A 22,088-nucleotide genomic window follows, 5' to 3' on the forward strand; every position below is an offset into this window, starting at 1 on the left:
CGAAAGGACCCAGATGTAGCTGTCTCTTGTGAGACTATGCCAGGTCCTAGCAAACACAGAAGTGGATGCTCACAGTCAGCTAATGGATGGATCACAGGGCTCCCAATGGAAGACCTATAGAAAGTACACAAGGAGCTAAAGGGATCTGCAACCCTATAGGTGGAACAACAATATGAACTAACCAGTACCCCGGAGCTCTTGACTCTAGCTGCATATGTATCAAAAGATGGCCCAGTCGGCCATCACTGGAAAGAGAGGCCCATTGGACATGCAAACTCTATATGCCCCAGTACAGGAGAACGCCAGGGCCAAAAAGGGGGAGTGGGTGGTTAGGGGAGTGGGGGTGTGTGGCTATGGGGGACTTTTGGTATAGCATTAGAAATGTAAATGATCTAAATACCTAATAAAACATGGAAAAGAAAAAAAAAAAAGAAAGATCACATTCAAGCCATAAGAAAATAGTTGTTATAATAATAAAAAAAAAAGTAGTAAAAGAAAAAGGTCAAGTAGCATATGAAGGCAGACCTATTAGAATTACAACAAACTTCTCAACAGAGATTATGAAAGCCAGAAGATCCTGGAAAGATGTTATACAGACCCTAAGAGAACACAAATGCCAGCGTAGGCTACTATACCCAGCAAAACTCTCAAATACCATAGATGGAGAAACTAAAGTATTCCATGACAAAAATCAAATTTACACAATATCTTTCCACAAATTCGACCCTTCAAAGGATAATAAAGGGAAAACTCCAACACAAGGAGGGAAAGCTGGAAAGTAATATTTCAACAAACCTAAAAGAAGATAGCCACATGAACAGAATCCCAAATCCAACAACAAAAATAACAGGAAGCAACAGTTACTTTTCCTTAATATCTCTTAATATCAATAGTCTCGTTTTTCCAATTAAAAAACATAGACTAACAGACTCTGTACATAAAAAGGACCCAACATTTTGCTGCATACAGGAAGCCCACCTCAGTTACAAAGAAAGACACTACCTCAGAGTAAAAGGCTGGAAAATAATTTTCCAAGCAAACGGTCGGTCCGAAGAAACAAGCTGGAGTAGCCAAACTAATATCAAATAAAATAAACTTTCAACCTAAAATTAGGAAAAAAACACAAGGAGGGACACTTCAGACACATCAAAGGTAAAATCTACCAAGAAGAACTCTCAATTCTGAACATCTATGCTCCAAATCCAAGGGCATACATTCATTAAAGAAACTTTAATAAATCTCAAAGCACATATTGCACCTCACACAATAATAGTGGGAGACTTCAATAGCCCACTCTCATCAATGGACAGATCCTAGAAACAGAAACTAAACAGAGACACAGGAAAACTAACAGAAGTTATAAAACAAATGGATTTAACAGATACCTATAGAACATTTTATCAAAAAAAAAAAAAAAAAAGGATATCTCAGCACCTCATAGTACTTTCTCCAAAGTTGACCATATAATTGGTCACAAAACAGTCCTCAGCAGATACAAAAATTTCGAAATATTATCATGCATCCTATCAGATCACCATGGATTAAAGCTGATCTTCAATAACAACATAAATAATAGGAATCCCACATACATGTAGAAGCTGAACAACACTATTCAATGATAACTGGGGCAAGGAAGAAATAAAGCAATTAAAGACTTTTTTAGAGTTTGTGAAAATGAAGTCACAATATACCCAAACTTATGGGATGCAATGAAAGCAGTCTTAAGAGGAAAACTCTGAGTACCTGAAAAAGAAATTGGAGAGAGCATACACAAGCAACTTGATATCACACCTAAAAGCTCTAGAACAAAAAGAAGCAAATTCACTGACGATGAGTAGAGAGCAGAAAATAGTCAAACTCGGGGCTGAAATCAACCAAGTGGAAACAAAAAGAACCATACAAAGAATTAACCAAACTAGGAGCTGGTTCTTTGAGAAAATCAACAAGATAGATAAACTGTTAGCCAGGCTAACTAAATGGTACAGGGACAGTATTATAATTGACAAAATCAGAAATGAATTGGGTGACATAACAACAAAATTGGAGGAAATAAAAAAAAGATCAGATCCTACTTCAAAAACTGAACAAAACTGGAAAACATGGATGGAATGGACAATTTTCTAGATAGATAACAGGTACCAAAGTTAAATCAGGATTAAATTAATGATCTAAACAGTCCCATATCACCTAAAGAAATAGAAACAGTCATTAATATTCTCCCAACCAAATAAAGCCCAGAAATAGAAGGATTTAGTACAAAGTTCTATTAGTGCTTCAAAGAAGACCTAATTCCAATACTCCTCAAACTGTTCCACAAAATAGAAACAGAAGCTACTCTACAAAATTTGTTCTATGAAGCCACATTGACTCTAATACCTAAACCACACAAAGACCCAACAAAGAAAGAGATCTTCAGACCAATTTCTCATATGAATATTGATGCAAAAATACTCAATAGATTTTCTGCAATCTGAATCCAATAACACATCAAAACAAATCAAATCATCCATCATGATCAAGTATGCTTCATACCAGGGATACAGGGATGATTCAACATATGGAAATCCATCAGTATAATCCACTATATAAGCAAACTCAAAGACAAAACCACATGATCATCTCCTTAGATGCTGAGAAAGCATTTGACAAAATCAAACACCCATTCAGAATAAAAGTCTTAGAAAGATCAAGAATTCAAGGTCCATACCTAAACTTAATAAACACAATAAACAGCACACTAGTCTCCAATATCAAACTAAATGGAGCAGAAATTGAATCAATACCACTAAAATCAGGGACTAGATAAAGCTGTCCACTCTCTCCCTACCCATTTAATATAGTACTTGAAGTCCTTCCAGAGCAATTAGACAACAAAAAATTATCAGAGGGATACAAATTAGGAAGAAGTCATCAAAATATCACTAGTTGCAGATGATATGATAGCATACATAAGTGACCCCAAAAAATCCACCTCCTAAACCTGATAAACAACTTCGGTGATGTAGCTGGATAAAAAATTAACTCAAACAATTCAGTGCCCTTTCTCTACAGAAAGGATAAACAGGCTGAGAAAGAAATTAGGGAAACAACACCCTCCACAACAGTCACTAACAATATAAAATATCTTGGTGTGACTTTAACTAGGCAAGTGAAAAATCTGTATGATAAGAAATTCAAGTCTCTGAAGAAAGAAGTCAAAGAACTCAGAAGAGGGAAAGTTCTTCCAAGCTCATGGAGTGTCAGGATTAATATAGTAAAATATGCATATCTTGCTGAAAACAATCTACAGACTCAATGCAATCCCCAACAAAATTCCAACTCAATACTTCACAGAGTGAGAAAGGGCAATTTGAAAATTCATCTGGAATAACAAAACTCCTAGGATAGCAAAAATTTTTCTCAACAATAAAAGAACCTCTCGTGGAATCACCATGCCTGACCTCAAGCTGTTCTACAGAGCAATTGTGATAAAAAACATCATGATACTGGTTCAGTGACAAACAGGTGGATCAGTAGAATAGAATTGAAGACTCAGATATGAACGCACACACCTGTGTTCACTGTGATCTTTAACAAAGGTATAAAACAATCCAGTGGAAAAAAGAAAGCATTTTTAACAAATGGTGCTAGCTCAACTGGAGGTTATCTTGTAGAAGAATGCAAATTGATCCATTCTTATATCCTTGTACAAAGCTCACGTCTACATGCATCAAGGAACTGCACATAAAACCAGACACACTGAAACTCATAGAGGAGAAAGTGGGGGAAAGCCTCAAAGATATGGCCACAGGGGAAAAATTCCTGAACAGAACACCAGTTCCCTGTGCTGTAAGATCAAGAATCAACAAATCGGACCTCATAAAATTGCAAACTTCTGTAAGGCAAAAATCACTGTAAATAATTCAAAAAGGCCACCAACAGAATGGGAAAAGATCTTTACCAATCCTAAATCTGATAGATGGCTAATATAGAATTTATACAAAAACTGAAGAAGTTAGACTCCAGAAAACCAAATAACCCTATTAAAAATAGGGTACAGAGCTAAACAAAGAATTCTCAACTGAGGAATACTGAATGGATGAGAAGCACCTAAAAAAAATGTTCAACATCCTTAATCATCAGAGAAATGCAAATCAAAACAACCCTGAGATTCTACCTCACACCAGTCAGAATGGCTAAGGTCAAAAATTCAGATGAAAGCATATGCTAGCAAGGTTGTGGAGATAGAGGATCATTCCTTCATTGCTGGTCAGATTGCAAGCTGGTATAATCAGTCTGGAAATCAGTCTGGCAGCTCCTCAAAAAAAACTGGGCATCATAGTACTGGAAGATCCAACGATACCTCTCCTGGGCATATACCCAGACGATGTTCCAGTTTGTAATAAGGACACACACTCCACCATGTTTATATCAAACTTATTTATAAGAGCCAGACGATGGAAAGAAACCAGATGTCCCTCCAGAAAGAATTGATACAAAAAATATGGTACATTTACGCAATGCAGTATGACTCAGCTATTAAAAACAATGAATTTATGAATTTCTTAGACAAATAGATGGACCTGGAGGATATCATCCTAAGTAAGGTAACCCAATCACAAAAGAACACACATGATATACACTCATTGAAAAATGGATATCAATCCCCTAGCTCAGAATACCCAAGATACAATTCACAAAACACATGATACTCAAGAAAAAGGAAGACCAAAGTGTGAACACTTCGATCCTTCTTAGAATGGGGAACAAAATACCCATGTAAGGAGTTACAGAGACAAAGTTTGGAGCAGAGACTGAAGGAATGACCATGCAGAAATAGCCCACCTGGAGATCTATCCCATAAACAACAATCAATCCCAGACACTATTGTGGATGCCACCAAGTGCTTGCTGACAGGAGCCTGATAAAGCTTTTTCCTGAGAGTCTCTGCCAGTGCCTAACAAATACAGAAGTGGATGCTCACAGACATCCATTGGATGGAGAACTGGTTCCCCAATGAAGGAGCTAGAGAATGTACCCAAGGAGTTGAAGGGGTTTACAGCCCCATAGGAGGAAAAAAAATATGAACTAACCAGTACCATTGTTCTAGCTGCATGTATAGCAGATGGCTTAGTCAGTCATCAATGGAAAGAGAGGCCAGGCCCTTTGTCCTGTGAAGGTTCTATGACCCAGTATAGGAGAATGCCAGGGCTAGAAAGCAGGAATGGGTGGGTTGGTGAGCAGGGGAGGAGGGAGGAGATAGGGGGTTTTTTTGGAGAGGAAACTAGGAAAGTGGATAACATTTGAAATGTAAATAAAGGAAATATTTAATAAAAAAGAATAAAATATATTAAAAACTGAAACAAAATTCTTTTAAAAATCAAAGAAAACTTGTGAAAATAAAGCAAATATAGGCTGTGAACATTGCTATCCAGATATCATTCATTTATCTAATACAAGCTTTCATTTTAGTGCTATTATAACTTTGAATAAGCTAGAGAAAATAAAACAAAAATAAAGACATGGAACAACTTGTCACATCATCATACGTGATTTTAAAATGCATACTAAACTCAAAATGAACTTCACAATAAAATCCTTGGCATGTCCAGTGAAGAAATTAGGATTAAAATTGTTAAGATATAATTAGAATATCTTAGTATGTATATCTGTAGGCACTGAAATACTCAAATTATTGTGTGAAAATATTTTCTGTAATATCATGAAAGTAACTATTTAAATTTGGAGCAAAATACATAATTTTAATTTAGATATGAAACTTTGAAATAAGAAACATAAATATGAACTAATCTGGCAACCATTAATGGTGGTGACCATCAAAATTTATTAGGATAACTAGGGTAAAACATAGTTTTTAACCAATTTAATGTATATGTAATTTAGTAGTAACGAATTTAACTGAATTTTTACAATTGTAATAACCAGCTATGGCACTGTGGTTACATAGAAGAAACAATGAAAATGTACATGGCCTTTAATTTTATTTTAAAAAGATATATAAACGGTAAAAAGTAAAATTTAATATCAAAAAAAAGAAAAAAGAAAAACAAATACATCATGAATTGTGTAGGCAATTGGATGAAACTTGAGAATATCATCCCGAGTGAGGTAACCCAGTCCCAAATGGACAGGTATGGTATGTACTCACTTATATGTGGATATTAGTTATAAAATCCAGGTACCATGCTATACTCCACAGACCCAAATAAGCTAAACAATACAGAAGACACTACCGAGAAATCTTGAATCTCACGTAGAAGGGATAATAAAATAGTCATAAGAGGCAGATGGAGAAGACAGATTTGCTGAGTTGTGTAAGGGAATCGGGATCAGGTGTGAAAGCATAGGAGAGATGGCTAGATGGCCGTGAAAATTATTGGAAATCTGCAACTGATAGTGGTCAGCAGGTGAGAAGATCTCTATGATGAGACAGAGACCTGAAATAAGGGAAGCATCCAAGAATCAATGGGGTTGACCTTGCTTATTACTCACTACATTGGGGTTGTGGAATCAAAAGAGGCCACCATCTGTAGCCAGACAGTAAACCCAGTGGAGTGATAGAAGCACCAATCCACCCACAAAACTCCCAATCTAAAATCTTTCCTGTCTCCAAGAAATGCAGGAACTGGGAATGGAAAAGAGACTGAGGAAATAGCTATCCAATAAGCTGTCCAGGTTGAGACCCATCCCATGAGCAAGCACCAATTCCTAACCCTACAATGATATTGTTATGTGTGCAGACAGGAGCATGTTGCCCTCTAAGTGGCTCCACCCAGCAGCTGGCTCAAACACATACAAGACACCCGCCAATGAATAGCAGATGGAGTTTTGGTATTCGTATAAAAGAATAAGAATAGTATTATTCCTAGTATTAAGTAGGAAACATTGTGGGCCCTGAAAGGGATGGGAACTCCACAGGACAATAATAGTGTCAACTAATCTGGACTCTTGGGGTTCTCAGGGTTTGAGCCACCAAAGAACATAAACTGCTACACTTAGGCCTTCCTGCACACAAGTCACAGATGTGCAGCTTGGACTTCTTGTTGGTCTCTAACTACTGTGACAGGCCTGTACCAAAAGTTGTTGCACTAACATTGGATATGTTCTTCCAGCTGCACTGCCTTGTCTGTCCACAGTGGGAAAAGAACTGCATAGCATTTTATAGACTGGACATGCCTTTGTGATAAAGGATTACTAGAGGGACCTCCATCCACTTAGAGGAGAAGGAGATGGGAGAAGGATTGTGAGAGGAAATGACTGCAAGGGGGCAGCAAGTGGGATGTAAAGGGAATAATTAAAAAAAAATAAATTGATGAGAGTGGTGTGTTGAAGTCTCCCATTACTATTGTGTGAGGTGCAATGTGTGGTTTGATAACAACCAGTTGTGCCAGCACCAATTTTTGAAAATGCTGTCTTTCTTCCACTGGATGGTTTTAGCTCCCTTGTCGAAGATCAAGTGACCATAGGTGTGCGGGTTCATTATAGCACTATATTTTTCAAATAAATTTTACACAAAGTAGATGAACCATCAAACTGAAACTTTTGCAAGGAGGATGTGTTGCGGTAAATATCTCCAACCCAAATATGCTCCGGCAATGAAAACACAACACAGTTAATATAATTACATGCTGTGCGCCTAGATTGGGCAAATCTACCACTACACTACCACCTTCCACAGCTTGTGAGACCCCTTAGAACTTGCAGTTTCTCCAGGCCATTTGCTTCTGCTCAGCTTTTCTCCTTCTTCTCTCCCCCTCACCTCCGGCTCCTCCTTCCCTTTTATCTGCCCAATCATCAGTTCTCATTTATTTTACAAAGATAGCAAGCAGGTTTATAGGAAATCACCTGAGTGCTGACTTATTCCTTGTTTTCAGCCACTCACAGGAGAATGGAATTAACATCAAATATAATTAGCTCCAGTGCTATAAAAAACAAGCATGGTTGGATCTTTAGAACTTGAATAAATTCTGGCAGGTTGCAGACCCAGAACAAATTATTTTCTATCATATTTATGACTCTTAATAGCCATATATTATCCTCCTTTGTCCCTGACCAAACAGCTTTGTGACAATTTAGGTGAATCATCTGGAATGTACTTGGAGAAATTTTTCTTTGGAATGTATTAATTTAGCAGATTACTAATGTCAATCCAGATATTTAGGACTTAAATCTCTACCAGATTTCTCTATGTGATAACCAACCTCTTCCAAGTTTTTACCAATTAATTTAAAGAGAGTCTTGATTAATGGCTTGCTTTCTTCTATTACTACACAATATATATATATATATAAACTGCTTCCACTCAGTGGGCTTTTATGTGATCCAATCTGTGTTACTGTTTCATGGTCACTGATAGTTGAATTCATCATGAAACACTTCTTGTCTTCTTTGAGGAGAGAGTTGTGAATCTCTGTCAACTGTTAAATTCTTGATTTTCAGAATCCTGTGGGTCAGGGACTATAGTTCCCACTATGCTAGGAGAACTGATCCCTAGGGAGAGTTACAAGGTTAGCATGATCCAGAAATGCTTCTACTTGGTAGTATTTTGGATGATCCCTGAGAGATTGCCCTTAGACCAAGAGGTTTTCAGTCTCTCAAGTACTCAGGGAAAGCTGTGAACAGGGCATATACATGAAAGAGGATGGTAAATGGAAAGGAAGAGAGTTGACATGCTGCCTTATTTAGATATGAGCATCCTGGAAAATTTCAGAGTTGGGGGAATAAAAGAATCCTAGTGAAGTATAAAACAGCCTGATGGAAATGCTTGCTGGAAAACATGCAAGAAAAAGATGAAAATTGTACACATAAGAATGCAAGAGTAAAGACTTCATGATTTAGAATCTCAACTATCATGTAGTCCATGGCCACCCTAGTATAGATGCCATCTAAAATCTTTCTGTTGCTCATGAGAATCTAATTTTAATTTTGAAGTCAATCAAAGATTAAAGTTTGTTTTTAAGAAAAGAAACAGGATGGTTGCATAGTTCATTGGGTGCAGTGTTTTCACAACATATTAGCGGCCCTCAGCTCAATCCCAACAAGCCACACCCAACAATACACATAATTTGGGTTATAATCCTAATACCTGGGGTATGGAATATAGAAGGTCAGAGGTATGATTTCTTACTTGCCCAAGTTCATAGAACAGCATCTGATAGTTGTATATGTTAACTTGACACAACCTACAATTACCTAGTAAGAACTTTGCAGTTAAGGACTTGGTAAAATTGTGTTAGCCTGTTGGTAGGTTTGTGGAGGATTGTCTTGATTGTTAACTGATATGGTAAATTCATTCTTAATGTAACTGCCTTCATTTCATTAGACTCTGGGCCCCACACTGCATAAAATCAGTGAAGAAATGTAGGTGAACATCAGGCAACAAACAGAAATGTTGGGTGTATTCTATCTCAATGCTCTTGACTGTAGATTGGATGTATGAATTCCTGCCTTACTTTCCATATGTAACTTGCAATTGTAATTTAAACAAAACCTTTCATCTCTTGTGTTTCTTGTGGTCAGGATATTTTATCATAGCAACAGACATGAAACTATATCCTTGTCTGAAATGACAGACAAGGAAATTCAAATTACCTTGATGGGCCCATAAGAAGAAACAGACACCCAACTTCATGTATCAGAGTTATAATATAAATTCTATTGCCTTTTCCCTCCTTTTCACTCTGAAATAATTCTCAGAGTCCATCCCATATCTCTGAGTAGTAGTAATGTCTTTTGAGGTTCCTGCAATGTGATCACCTTTTTATCTTGGTTAGACTATCTGTTTAATATATCTGTTGTTATCCACAGTCGTCCAGAATAATCTTAATTTCTATATCTACCATAGAGAACATTCTTCAGATTCTCTCCAGTTATTGTGGTCTGGAGAGTACCTTTAAATAGAAGAATATATATTCTAATTTTTAGTTCAGTTCTGACTACTGATATAGTGGTGTTTATGATCACAAAACCAATGGCTACACTGGGTATGATTGTTTATATTAAACTATAATGCAATAGTTAACACAAAGAATGGTAATTCTTTTGCATCAAACACTGAAATGGATGCCTCCCACCTCAAGGAAACAAAGAAGGTCAAGCTAAAATAGGAGTTAACAGAACACAGGAAATAATATCTTTAGAGTAGCAACAAAGTCTAAAGAATAAAAAATTCACATCAACAGAATAGAATTTATAGCTTGAGATCAAGGAAGAAAAGTTATTCTTAAGTTGTGCTAACTAAAGATATGTTCAACATCCTTAGTCATCATGGAAATGCAAATCAAAATGATCGTAAGATTTCACCTCACACCAGTCAGAATGGCTAAGTTCAAAAATTCACACGAAAGCAGATGCTGGTGAGGATGAAAAAGGGGAAAACTCCTGTATTGTTGGTGGGATTGTAAGCTGGTACAACCATTCTGGAAACCAGTCTGGCAGTTCCTCAGAAAATTGGAAATAGTACTACCTGAGGACCAAGCTATACCACTCCTGGGCATATACCCAGAAGATGTTCCAATATGTAATAAGGATACATGCTCCACTATGTTCATAGCATATATATATATGCTAATATAATATATCTGACAAATATATATTATTTTATAATACATTATTATATTAATATATATTATTATACAATATATTTTATAATATAATATAAGCTGGAAACAACCTAGATGTCTTTCAACAGAAGAATGGATACAGAAAATGTGGTACATTTACACAAGGGAATACTACTCAACTATTAAAAACAATAACTTCATGAAATTCTCAGGCAAATGCATGGAACTTGAGATATCATCCTGAATGAGGTAACCTAATCACAAAAGAAGACACATGGTATGAACTCACTGATAAGTGCATAATAGACAAAACTCTTAGAATATTCAAGATACAGCTCACAGATCACATGAAGCTAAACCCAGACAATACTGCAGATGCCAACAAGTGCTTGCTGACTGGAGTCTGATATTGCTGTCTCTTGTGAGGCTTTACCAGAGACTGACAAATGCAGAGGCAGATGTTCACAGCCAACCATTGGACTGAGGACATGGTCATCAATGGAGGCTTTAGCGAAAGGACTGAAGGAGCTGAAGTGGTTTACAACTGCACTGAAAGAACAACATATACCAACCAGACCCCACCAGAGCTCCCAGAGACTGAACTACCAACCAAAGAGTACACATGGAGGGACTCATGGTTCCAGCCTCATATGTAGCAGAGGATGGCCTTGTTGAGCATCAATGGGAGGAGAGACCCTTGGTCCTAAGAAGGCTGAATGCACCTCTGTAAGGGAATGTCAGGGCGGGGAGGCAGGAGTGTATGGGAGAGTGGGGGAACACCCTCATAGAAGCACAGGGACAGGGAATGGGACAGTGGGTTTTGGGGAAGGAAACTGAAAAGGAGATAATATTTGAAATGTAAATAAAGAAAACATCCAGTAAAATGCATAAAAAATAAATGTCAATAAAATCTTTTGACAAATTCTAGTGCAGAAGTTTAAAAATTCAGAAAAATGCAAAAAATTCTTCAGAAGTACCACATTAAACAATACACCCGATATTGTATGAGTAATATGACTTCTTATAAACCTTAAGGGAAATTGATTTCAGAAATAAAATGGATAACATTCTCCATGAAATATTACATTCAACAATATACCCATTATCAGATGACTCATATGACTTTTTAGAAACATTAGGAAAAATTGATTTCATCCTTTTAACACATAGAAATATATTTTTTTGAGCTCTAAATAGATTAACAGGAAAAGCTGATGAGAATTTAAGGATGAAAAAAAAAACCCTAATTTTTGTGTGCAAAATAGAGTATAAAAATAATTTGAGACAAATTTCAAAATAGAGTCAACTTCAGATCATTGTTGGGAACTACAGTTAATTTTATTGAATGTATATTTTGAATGAAAATATCATGATTTACCTGAGCACACACTGTGGACTATATTTGCACTGTATGAGCACACATGACAGAGGCAACAGAGGGGTCTGTTATATAGCTTGGATAGAGTTCTCAATCTCAGGATTGATGCTTTCTAACCTTTACATTTTTAACTGGCATATTCATAGATAATTAGGCGACCCAGTGTTTATCCAGCCAATGAGCTCACAGCAAGGGGTGTATGCCAAGGAACATGACTTTTTCAAAAGTCACTGGAGTTGAGGATCTATTTTTGTTGTTTTAAGAGAAGGAAAAAGATATTCACATAAATGGGTGCCAATCAAATGCAAACTAACTGCTAGCATCGTAACAAGTTGAAAAGAAATACTTTACTAGCAAATTTTCCTTATACCCTAGTGATAGCAGTGCTCCAATGGATATTTGATTTTCCTTTATTTCATTAGTCCAGATCACATACTGTGTGTGTGTGTGTGTGTGTGTGCACAAACAGGTTGTCAGGTGGCCTGTTGAAATTTCACTCCATTAGGACACTATATTTAGGAAATATCTAAAATGTAATGGAGTCAGTAAAGATATGGTAAAGGAAACACATGAACATAAGGATGTTCACAAATGTTAGGTAAAACAGGGAAGGGGCAAGATACTGGAATTTGATGATACCTTCCATTCTTAATTATTTAATCTATTAGTGGAAAGATATGTGAGACGTGTGAGAAGTTGGGAATGAAATATGACGTTAACATTTTACTTTATAGTTGTCAGGATAATGCTACAATAATCAAGAATGTTACCTTATACATAAAAAATGAAGCCCAATTTACATTTAGACATAATGGTGGGGTGAAGACCTCACCAGACTTGGTAGCAGTACCTTTCACTCTCTGATGTTCAGTGACCACCACAGTATGGGTTTCAATGACTTCTGCTTGTCCATCATGCTCAACCTGGCATGTCACTACCATGTTCTCCTCAAGGGCAGATATGTTCACCAAGAGACAGCTGATCCAGTTGTAAGTTCCATCCTTGTTTACTATAAGTGTAAAAGGTACTTCTCTCCGGGATATATTTCCATTCTCTAACCAGGTCACCTGAAACCTTGGAGGATAGAACTTCTGTATTTGGCAGGTGACAATTATCACATTCCATACCATTGTTGGCTGCTGGCTGATCTCCAGGGTGGGTGGAACTGAAAAGTACAGAAAGAACCTGAGATAGATGGAACCTAGGCACAGACATTCTCCAAAGAAGAGCTGAATGTTAAGGATCCACCTCTGTTGCAAATGCATTATGTATACAGAATGTGTGTTTTGTTCAGAGGAAGGCAAACATAAGTACAGCTCTTCTCACACAGGCACTCAGGCTGTGGTGGGGTGAGGATATGAAGAGGTAACATTTATAAGAAGAATTATTGGGTACACTAGGAAAAACTAAATGTCTAGAGGTTCTGTGCATGATATATGTGGTCCATAATTAGTATAGGTTTAATTTCTTCTGTAAAAATAAGTACAACTCCTATTATGTAGTGATCATACTCTGTGACCACCACCAACCCCCATCCATCTAGGTAGTATATAACAGTGCTTGCTAGGAATTATGAACAAACAATTCTGACTAGGTATGCTACTGAGCTAGGATTCAGAAACATCTACCTTGAATGAACTCAGAGATGTGAGCAATCCCTCTGAGAGGGGCTCGATCTAAAGTGACATGATCCACTTCACAGATGATCTGAGAGCGGACATCCCTAGGTTCCAACACCACCTGGACTGTGCTGGAAACTCTATAGGAGACACTTGTTTCTTCGGGTTCCACAGAAGTTTCCAAGTGAGAGATCTCATTTCCATTCTTGAACCACTTCAGCGTGAGGTTCCGCGGAAAGAATCCATGGGATCTGCATGTAAAGGCCACTGTCTGCTGAGGGACAGCTCTGGCTGCAGGACCGGAGACCATAGGTGAAGATGGTTTAGCTATAAAGCAGCATATAAACAAAGATGTCATTTTGATAGCCACCACTGATGACATAACATTGTGAAGAACCTTCCTAGATATTATCCATTAATTATTAAACATTGTTGTTTACTGTCAGGATTGTTGTTACCAGGCAACTAGGAACCTGCTGGTCTCCCATGTCATACCTGTGTCCAAGCAGCAGACATTAAGTCTTCATCCTCAATGTTTTGCCCCAGGTTTGTCCAGATCCTTCTCTGCTATACAATGTTCTGTGTCTCCAGAAGATAACACAAAGAAGGGCAAACCCAGGTGCAATTTGCCTGGGCCAAGGAAGGTAATTACAAATGTATTTCAAATTTCATATCACTTATTCCTGCTGGCCTCATGAATCCTCTACAATCTAAGGTAAATGTTCCTAGATTTACAATTATTGTAAGCTAGAAAATTACACATATAATAGTATTGCCACAAAGCTGGAACCCTTCCTCATTTCCTCTAGTTATTTTTATTTTTCACTTCCTTCCTTCCTTCCTTCCTTCCTTCCTTCCTTCCTTCCTTCCTTCCTCCCTCCCTTCCTCCCTCCCTCCCTTCTTCCTTCCTTCCTTTCCTTCCTTTCTTTTCTTTGTACCCATCTGCCTTATGTGTTCTCTCTGCTAAGAAATGAATTTAAAATTGAGAGTCTAACCATCTGCATGTCCATTTATAGGTTTCAGTTGTACTTAGTCTGAAGTAAAAATCAGAGATCGCCCTCCATCAATGAAGCCAGGTTTAATTCCCTTTCAAATTGGCAATCACAAGGAAAATAGATGCAAGCCCATTGATCAGATAGAAATAATCTCTAGTCTTAAAATCACACATAGAATTTGATTGTTGGGAGGAAGACACTAGGCTTTGTAGATGTCTTATGCTGTGGTTATTATGAATAGCAGGCTTCATTTGACAATTATACACAATTGTATTTGTACATATATGATTCCTTATTAAATGACCAGCCAGACAGGAAGATAAACAAGTGCTTTCTGAAGTCGGTATATCTAAATCTCGCCACAACTAATGTTCCTACAAGATTGAGGGAGTATAGCCAGTCACAAATTATTGGGAGTTTCTGGCTAATCTGATACTGCCAAGATTCTAGTAACCAAATCTTTGGTATGATTAAGATCAGAGTATATGTGGGTGGAGATGTTACACAGGCTAAAGTCAAAATTCATCTCACACTCACCAGGTGATTAACTAAATCCTGATCTTTAACTAATACATATAAACATCCCCTTTGATGGGACTCTGGTCCATTTGAGCATGGCTCTGACAGACCTTGCCCTTCTCCTTATACCCTCTAACTTATCAAAAGCCGTTAGATTACATACTAAAGCTAGAAACCAAGGTCTGTTTCCTTATTTGTCCACTTCCTGCTCCTGAGTCTGATTACCAAGGTCCAGCTATCAAGGTATTGAAGTCTGGCAATTAAACCTCCCTTTTTGGCTCATGAAATTAATATTCCCAATTAAAATTAAACACTTCATCATAACACAGTATTTCCAATTTTACCTATATTAATTGCCGTTCTTCTGTGTGTCACATCTGTCTCCTCTCTACCTAGATGCAGTCCTTCCTTATCTGGGACAAAGACTCCTCTCTCCCTGCTTTGTTTTCCTTTTCTCTGCCATCCTCTCTCTTCTGTTTTTGTCTCTTATCCACTGACCTCTATTACTCTGGGAAAATAAATTTTCTTTTGGATGATAGGTAGGTTTTGATAAGGACTTGAGCTGATACTGTTCCTAATATCCTTACATAAAAACTGGATTAAAAACCTCAGCCAGGAGGAAGACATAAAGAAATAGAGCGATGTCAGTGAGATGGCTTCAGTGGAGAACAACAGCTTTCTTTTGGGAAATGAAGGTGAAGTCACAGAAAATGATCTCTGAGATACAATGGTAATAAAAGACAAGTTTTTTTTCAGCCTCAGTATTTTAATCTGTAGCATGATGATGATCACAAATCCTTCAGAGGGAAAGAGGGGCCTCTGTATATCAATCAACACAACAACATGTAAAAATACAGTTAGTATATTATGACTGTTAAACCTTGGACAACTTAATGAAACTTATCCTTTGTTTTCCTTCTGTAGAATGAGGGTACCTATTCCCATTTTGAGGGTGCTATGTCTACCCAGAGAAACAGTGAATGTCCAGCATCAGCCTGTATAGCATCCCAGCACTGCTAGTCTCTGACATTTATCCAGGACAAGATCTTCAGCACATTCTTTCCCCTGCTAGCACAGAATATAGACTTGCTCCTATGAAGGAGTGAAGTCATACAACATACTTAGAGAAACTGTTGACTGTTAGGAAATATTTCATCACTGTAACTGTGCTACTAATGGGTCATGTGATCTTGGACATTCCATTTTCCCTATCTCTATTTCTACTTTATAAATCCAACTTGAGGATTTCTCGGCGAAATCCCTACTCTCGGTAGCTCTGGGCAGAAAGAGACCTTTGTTCCTGGGAACCGAGAGTCCTGCATATTCTGATTTATTTCTTCTTTATATTTTCAATACTGGAAACAATTGGCAGCTCTGTTTTATGGATGCTGCCCTGAGAATATATATGTAGGAAGAAAAGCATCTATTTTGTGTAACTCTATGAGGTAGGGATTGCCATCAACACTTGCCTCTTCTTTACCTGTTTACATGTCAGGTTTTTCTCTGAACTACCGAGTCTTCTCTAAAGCGAAGAGATGACCTTATTTTTATAGAACATGATTATGGAGAAAATCACATAACAGACACACAGTATACAGCAGTTGCTGATTGTTATCCAACCTTATCATTAAGAGCATCATTATAACTAATGAAGCATCATTATAACATATACACATGAAGCTAGGATCTCAAGAAGCTCTGGACTGTACTTTACATCAGTTTCTTGCTGGTTGGGGTTTCCTCTACTTTGCATTTCCTAGAACATTATTGCCCTTGTTTATGCTATGTATGAATTCCTGGTGAACCCATTTTCCTTGTCTCTCTTCACTGAAGTGTTGTGATAAGATTTGCTACACCACACCTTAGTGGAGAAACGGTAACATCTTTATAAAATGATACACTCTCAAGTGCCACAGCCCTCCTCAATAGGACATTTTTTTTTTATGGCCAGGGTAGTGAATATAAGAATAAGTCCACTCTGGACCTGTGTGGATGCAAACTATTAATGACTAACTACTGTTTTTGTAGCAAACATAAATGGAATATTCATGGCCTACCATCTTAAATATGCTGTCTCTTGCTGCTGCACTATTGTTTCTCATAAGGAATAATATGGGATGAGAGTATTGTTAACATGTGTGAAGCTTTCTGATAGTTACTGCATATTAGAATCTGAGTTTGAGGAAAAGCTTGAAATTTTGGAGGTGGTGATGAATAGAATTGGGGGTTAGGCTCATGAATTCTGACTCAACATCTCTTGTGAATCAGGCACCTAAGTGGAGATGGTGCCTCTTATTTGAACAGAAAGAGGTTGGCCAGGAATGAAAGGTGGATTCCTTGACAGATCTCAATACTAACTGGATATGTGATCATGGACAGAGCATTGACATACAGGTCTCACTTCTCTAACAGGACTGGGATGGATAGTGTGATTGTCTTTCATGCTGTAAAATTCTCAGGATCAAGACCTAGATAGAAGCATTCATGTATCTATCAGAAAATTCAATGTGAGGGCCTGGCTGCCTAATCTTGTGATTGAATATGATCCACATGGAGACTTCTCCAGGGAGAAACACAGGGAGTCAACATTGGCTCAATCCTTCAGTGCCTGTGAGAATAGGTCTCTTATACAAAATAGTCTCTGACAGTCCCAAGTCCCAAATAACTAGTTAGGCTAAGTAGAAAGGAGGGCTCAAGGGGAGATTCTTAAATCTCCCTAAGGTTGGGTAATAGAATAGATGCAGGAGACATTTGGTGGGGTGGGTGAGTATATAAACAGAAGGGATCATGTGGTGGTAGATAAAGGGAGGTGTATATTGGGATAAAGACTAGAATAGGGGGTGCATTTGGGAGATGAAGTTGAATCCTATCAATGGAAATGTCCAATAATCAGGAGGGATGACCCTAGTCAAGATGTCAAAATTAGTAATAAGGGGAATATGGAGCCTCAACTGGCCATCACATATATGATATGCTTAAGATTTTATGGTTGAATAATGTCATCCAAAAAGTAAATAAGAACTTTGTTTAAATTTAGGAATTAAAATATAATATATTTCTATATCACATTATATGTAATAAAATATGTCCTCTTGAAGAGCAGGAGCTTAATTAATCCAAGAATCACCTCTCTGGACCCTGAGTTATATTAATTTTATCTTTGATATAATAGTTTCCTATAAAGTTTGTGATTTCACACAACAGATATTTATCATTTTATCCTGTGTGGTTCAGAAGTTCAACTTTGGTGAGTCAAGGTAAAGAACATGGATTCACATATACCTAATGTCCAGGTGGGCCAGTTTCTGAGTTTCTGTCTTTGAACATGGTTTGGTCTCTCGAGGGTACTCTCCTATATCATCTGTCTTCTCATCACTGCACCTAGTTTACTGAGTCACTCTGAGTCTCACAACTCTGACAATTCTTCTTCCCTGGGCTTTGATGATCAGGAAAGACTGTCCTGTACTGAATTTATTACCCTATGCTACTTGTCCAGAACTATACAATCTTCATTTAAAATATGAAAAGAGCAAAGGGAACATAGGAAAAGCCATAAAGAAAGTGAAGTGTCTAGATAGCAAAATAAGAACACCTGGAAGCAGTAACCAAATATATGTTAACTTACACATTAAACTTACAAGGTATACAGAGGATTTGAGCATTTTATGAAAAAAATACAAATATAGAAATGGAAACAGTAACATTATTAGTCAGCAGTTCAGGGACAATAGTCAAAAACTGGGAAGAAAATAAATAATTTGGAATGTGGGCATATTATTGAAAAAATAGTGTCTTACATACTGCTAGTTTGAAAAAATAAAAGTATAAATTGAACATTGTGAACTAATTCCTTTGATATGAACTCAGAGAGAATCACACGAGTACACATTATAATAGAACTGACAAAAGATGACTACAAATCTGAGATAGAGTGAGAAATATAAGTTTCTTGGAGCAGGAAGAGAAATGTATGAATTTACACTCACTTCCTGAAAGGGGAAACCTCTAGCACATAGCACGTCCACACTTCTTCTCAGGTTCTTTGGTCCAGAGTTATGATAAAGTAAACCTATGTATATTAGGGTCCTTTCTACACATGTTTCTTACTTTTTCACAGAGTATTAGAGCCTTCGGACCTGTAGGAGAAATGAAGGATGAAAGGAAAATGTAGTACTTACCAAATACTGACAACTCAGTGCCACCTCCAGACTGAATCTCCATGTCAGGCTCTGATGGTCCTCTCTGGAACTTCACACAGTAGTAGGTACCCGAATCAGCAGGAGTGACATTACTGATACGGATGGAAAAGTCCAGGTTGCTTCTCTTTGTAACATCTGAAACATTTGTTATTCGGGGGAAGCGTTCTCCTGTGAACGAGTATATCAAGAGTCGACTTTGTCCTACACCCTTGAACCACCTTATGGGCCCCACAGGGAGGAGGGATGTCACTGTGCAGTTCAGAGTGGCTGACCCTCCAGCACCAACAAAAAATGATTTAACAGGTTGGATCACCTTCAGCTCTCTCATAGCTGCTCCTGCAAAAAACATCAGTTAGTTTTCATCTTGATGTAGAACCACAGGTTCCTCAAGTTTATAATTAAAGAAAAAAAGAAAAAAACCTGTTACTCACTAGAGCTCAGCAGGTACATGAGCATAGTTCTTCTAACTTGTGTATTTTAATACAGGATCGTAGTACAGAAGAGAAAATTGAATAACAGATACTTGCAACTTGGAAAGATTCTAATTGAAGCCCTAATTTTGTTAAGATTTATCATGCTTCATCCAGTATTTGCTTCTGTTTCCTTTTCTGTGAATGTGGTCTAGGGAAATTCTGTTACAATAGTGTTGAATGCGATTATGTGACTCTTTTACACCAAACAGATATAAATTTAAGTATTTAAGTATAGTGACTTATACATTTGATTACAAAATCCTTATGATAGCATTTGCTGTATCCGGTAGAGTGATAGTGTCATAGATAGGTTCTAATAACTTGCTCTCATCCACTATCTGAACCCTTCAATTCCCACTTCCTTGATTTAGAGCCCAAAGAAACAATCTCACACCTAACACAAAACTAAACCTCCTGACATACTTTACTTTCCCCCTGTCCACAGTTCCACTACTCAGGTGAACATTCACTGTACAGGTTCTGGCCATACCTTCCACAAAATATAAGCACCCTACCTACAGACTGAACATGCCACTCTCTTGGTTTGGAAGCCATGTCCCTAGCCACTGACACCTTCCCGTACACACTGACCCTGCCACATTTTTATACTGTACTCTTCCCTATTAGGACAGAGATTTACTCCTTATGTACACAGCACACAAGTCAGAAGAGGTAAGATCCCCACTTGCAATCTGAGCCTCATAATCCCTCCTTTCAGAACTAAATGACTGAAACTTTTGACACCTTGACCATCACTTTGCCTATGCTTCAATATGTTGTTAGATGGTTTGCCTTAGGAAGTTCTGCCTCATCCAACCCTTCAACCATCCCTCCATCTATCAATCCACCCATCCATTTGTCCATCCATCTGTCTGTCCATGCATCCATCCATCCATCCATCCAAATGTATATGTCTCTTTGTCTATATGTATGTGTGAAAGTAAATGTATGCATATAAGCATGTGTGAATGCTTGTGGAGCTGATTGTGGCACAGTCAAGCCCAGCCAGAGTGTGGGTATATATATATCTCCACATTTGCCTGTTGAAAGGATTTTACTTCCTTTCCTTTCCTTTCTTTCTGGTTCACAAAGAGTTAACCAGCTTAGCCATAGAGGCTTCCACCTGCCTGGACCTGGAAGAAAGCAATAGCAATAAAATTTCACTTAATTCTGAACTGCTAGAAAGCAGGTATTAATTGTCCAAGCCAGTGGGTTTTAAACACAGAGTAAGCAAGAAAAGTTTTAGAATTTTTTAGAAGTTATATGCAACAATCCAGTATAATTAGGGTGAGAAAAGGCCAGAAACAACCAGTCTTCAAAACTGCCTTTATATCCAATGATGTGTCCCACTTTAAATCATTCCAGGGTAAGCTGGCTCTTGGCACCAACACACAGTTATATTTCCCCACCATCCCATAGCCCCACACTCCTGTTATTAATGTAGATATTCATTGCTCAGTTGAAGGCCATGATAGCTAGAAGAAGTAAAAGTCATATCTGATATATTAACCCTCCTACTCTCTCAGTTTGGAAGTCATGGCCTAAGCCACAGATACCTCCTGCTCTCCGCTCTCCCCTGCCATGAATCTTCCCCTATTAGGACAGACAATGGCTATCTGGGTGTAGGCTACACACTGAAGAAAAGATATGATCCCCACCTGTCATCTGAATCCACCAACAACTTCTATTCAGCGTAAAAAGTCCCAAGCTTCTGATACTTCATCTTCTAACAGCTCCCTGTTGCCATAACTCATCTATACATAGATGGATAGTGTATTCTTATGTATAGGCCATATCACACAGAAGAAAAACATGGAACAAATGTCATGCTAACTACCAGAAATCTAGCCTCCATCTCTACTGAGATTTCCTGCTGAACCAAAGGTCATGTTGGGTACAAGGAATATAGACTACAAAAAACAGAAGACTAACAAGGAAAGAAAAGCAAGGAACAAATCACTATCCAACAACAACAAAGTAAGAAATCTGCTCCTAGAGTGATATTCATTCTAAATCCAGAGATGCAAGTGTAAGAACATAATCAACAACAGCCATGATAATACAAGGCATAACCAGAGTCCAGGTTTCTTACTATACCAATCCATAAATATTCCAATATTGCTAAAGCATAAAAAAATGATCATAAATCCAACTTTATGAAAATGATAGATATCCTTAAAGAGAAAATAAATGGATGAAATGGAATGGATGAAACTAACAAAAAAAAATCCTGATTATGGTAACCTAGACCTAAAATGATTGCATAATATGTACTCACTTATAAGTCGGTGTTAGCTGTAAAATAAATTATAATCATGCTAAAATCCAAAGACCCACGAGCTA

The 22,088-nt window shown here is 37.6% G+C and overlaps 1 protein-coding gene across 4 annotated transcripts in view; it reads right to left on the reverse strand.

Annotated features, from left to right (window-relative positions):
- The window catches only part of Sirpb1c (signal-regulatory protein beta 1C), a 53,384-nt gene that overhangs the window by 24,211 nt on the left and 7,085 nt on the right, over nt 1-22,088 (reverse strand). The window contains exons 2-4 of one of the 4 annotated variants that reach the window (NM_001173459.2): nt 19,252-19,608; nt 13,569-13,886; nt 12,791-13,105 (exon numbers count right to left, since the gene is read on the reverse strand). In NM_001173459.2, the coding sequence (NP_001166930.1) occupies nt 12,791-13,105; nt 13,569-13,886; nt 19,252-19,608 (990 nt within the window). Of the gene's footprint in view, nt 1-12,790; nt 13,106-13,568; nt 13,887-14,054; nt 14,267-19,059; nt 19,207-19,251; nt 19,609-22,088 lie in introns of those variants that run through there. The other 3 variants (XM_006535371.1, XM_006535373.4, XM_006535372.4) reach the window with 3 other exon arrangements.

This window comes from Mus musculus, chromosome 3, assembly GCF_000001635.26.
Source record: "Mus musculus strain C57BL/6J chromosome 3, GRCm38.p6 C57BL/6J".
Classification (NCBI taxonomy): Eukaryota; Metazoa; Chordata; class Mammalia; order Rodentia; family Muridae; genus Mus; species Mus musculus.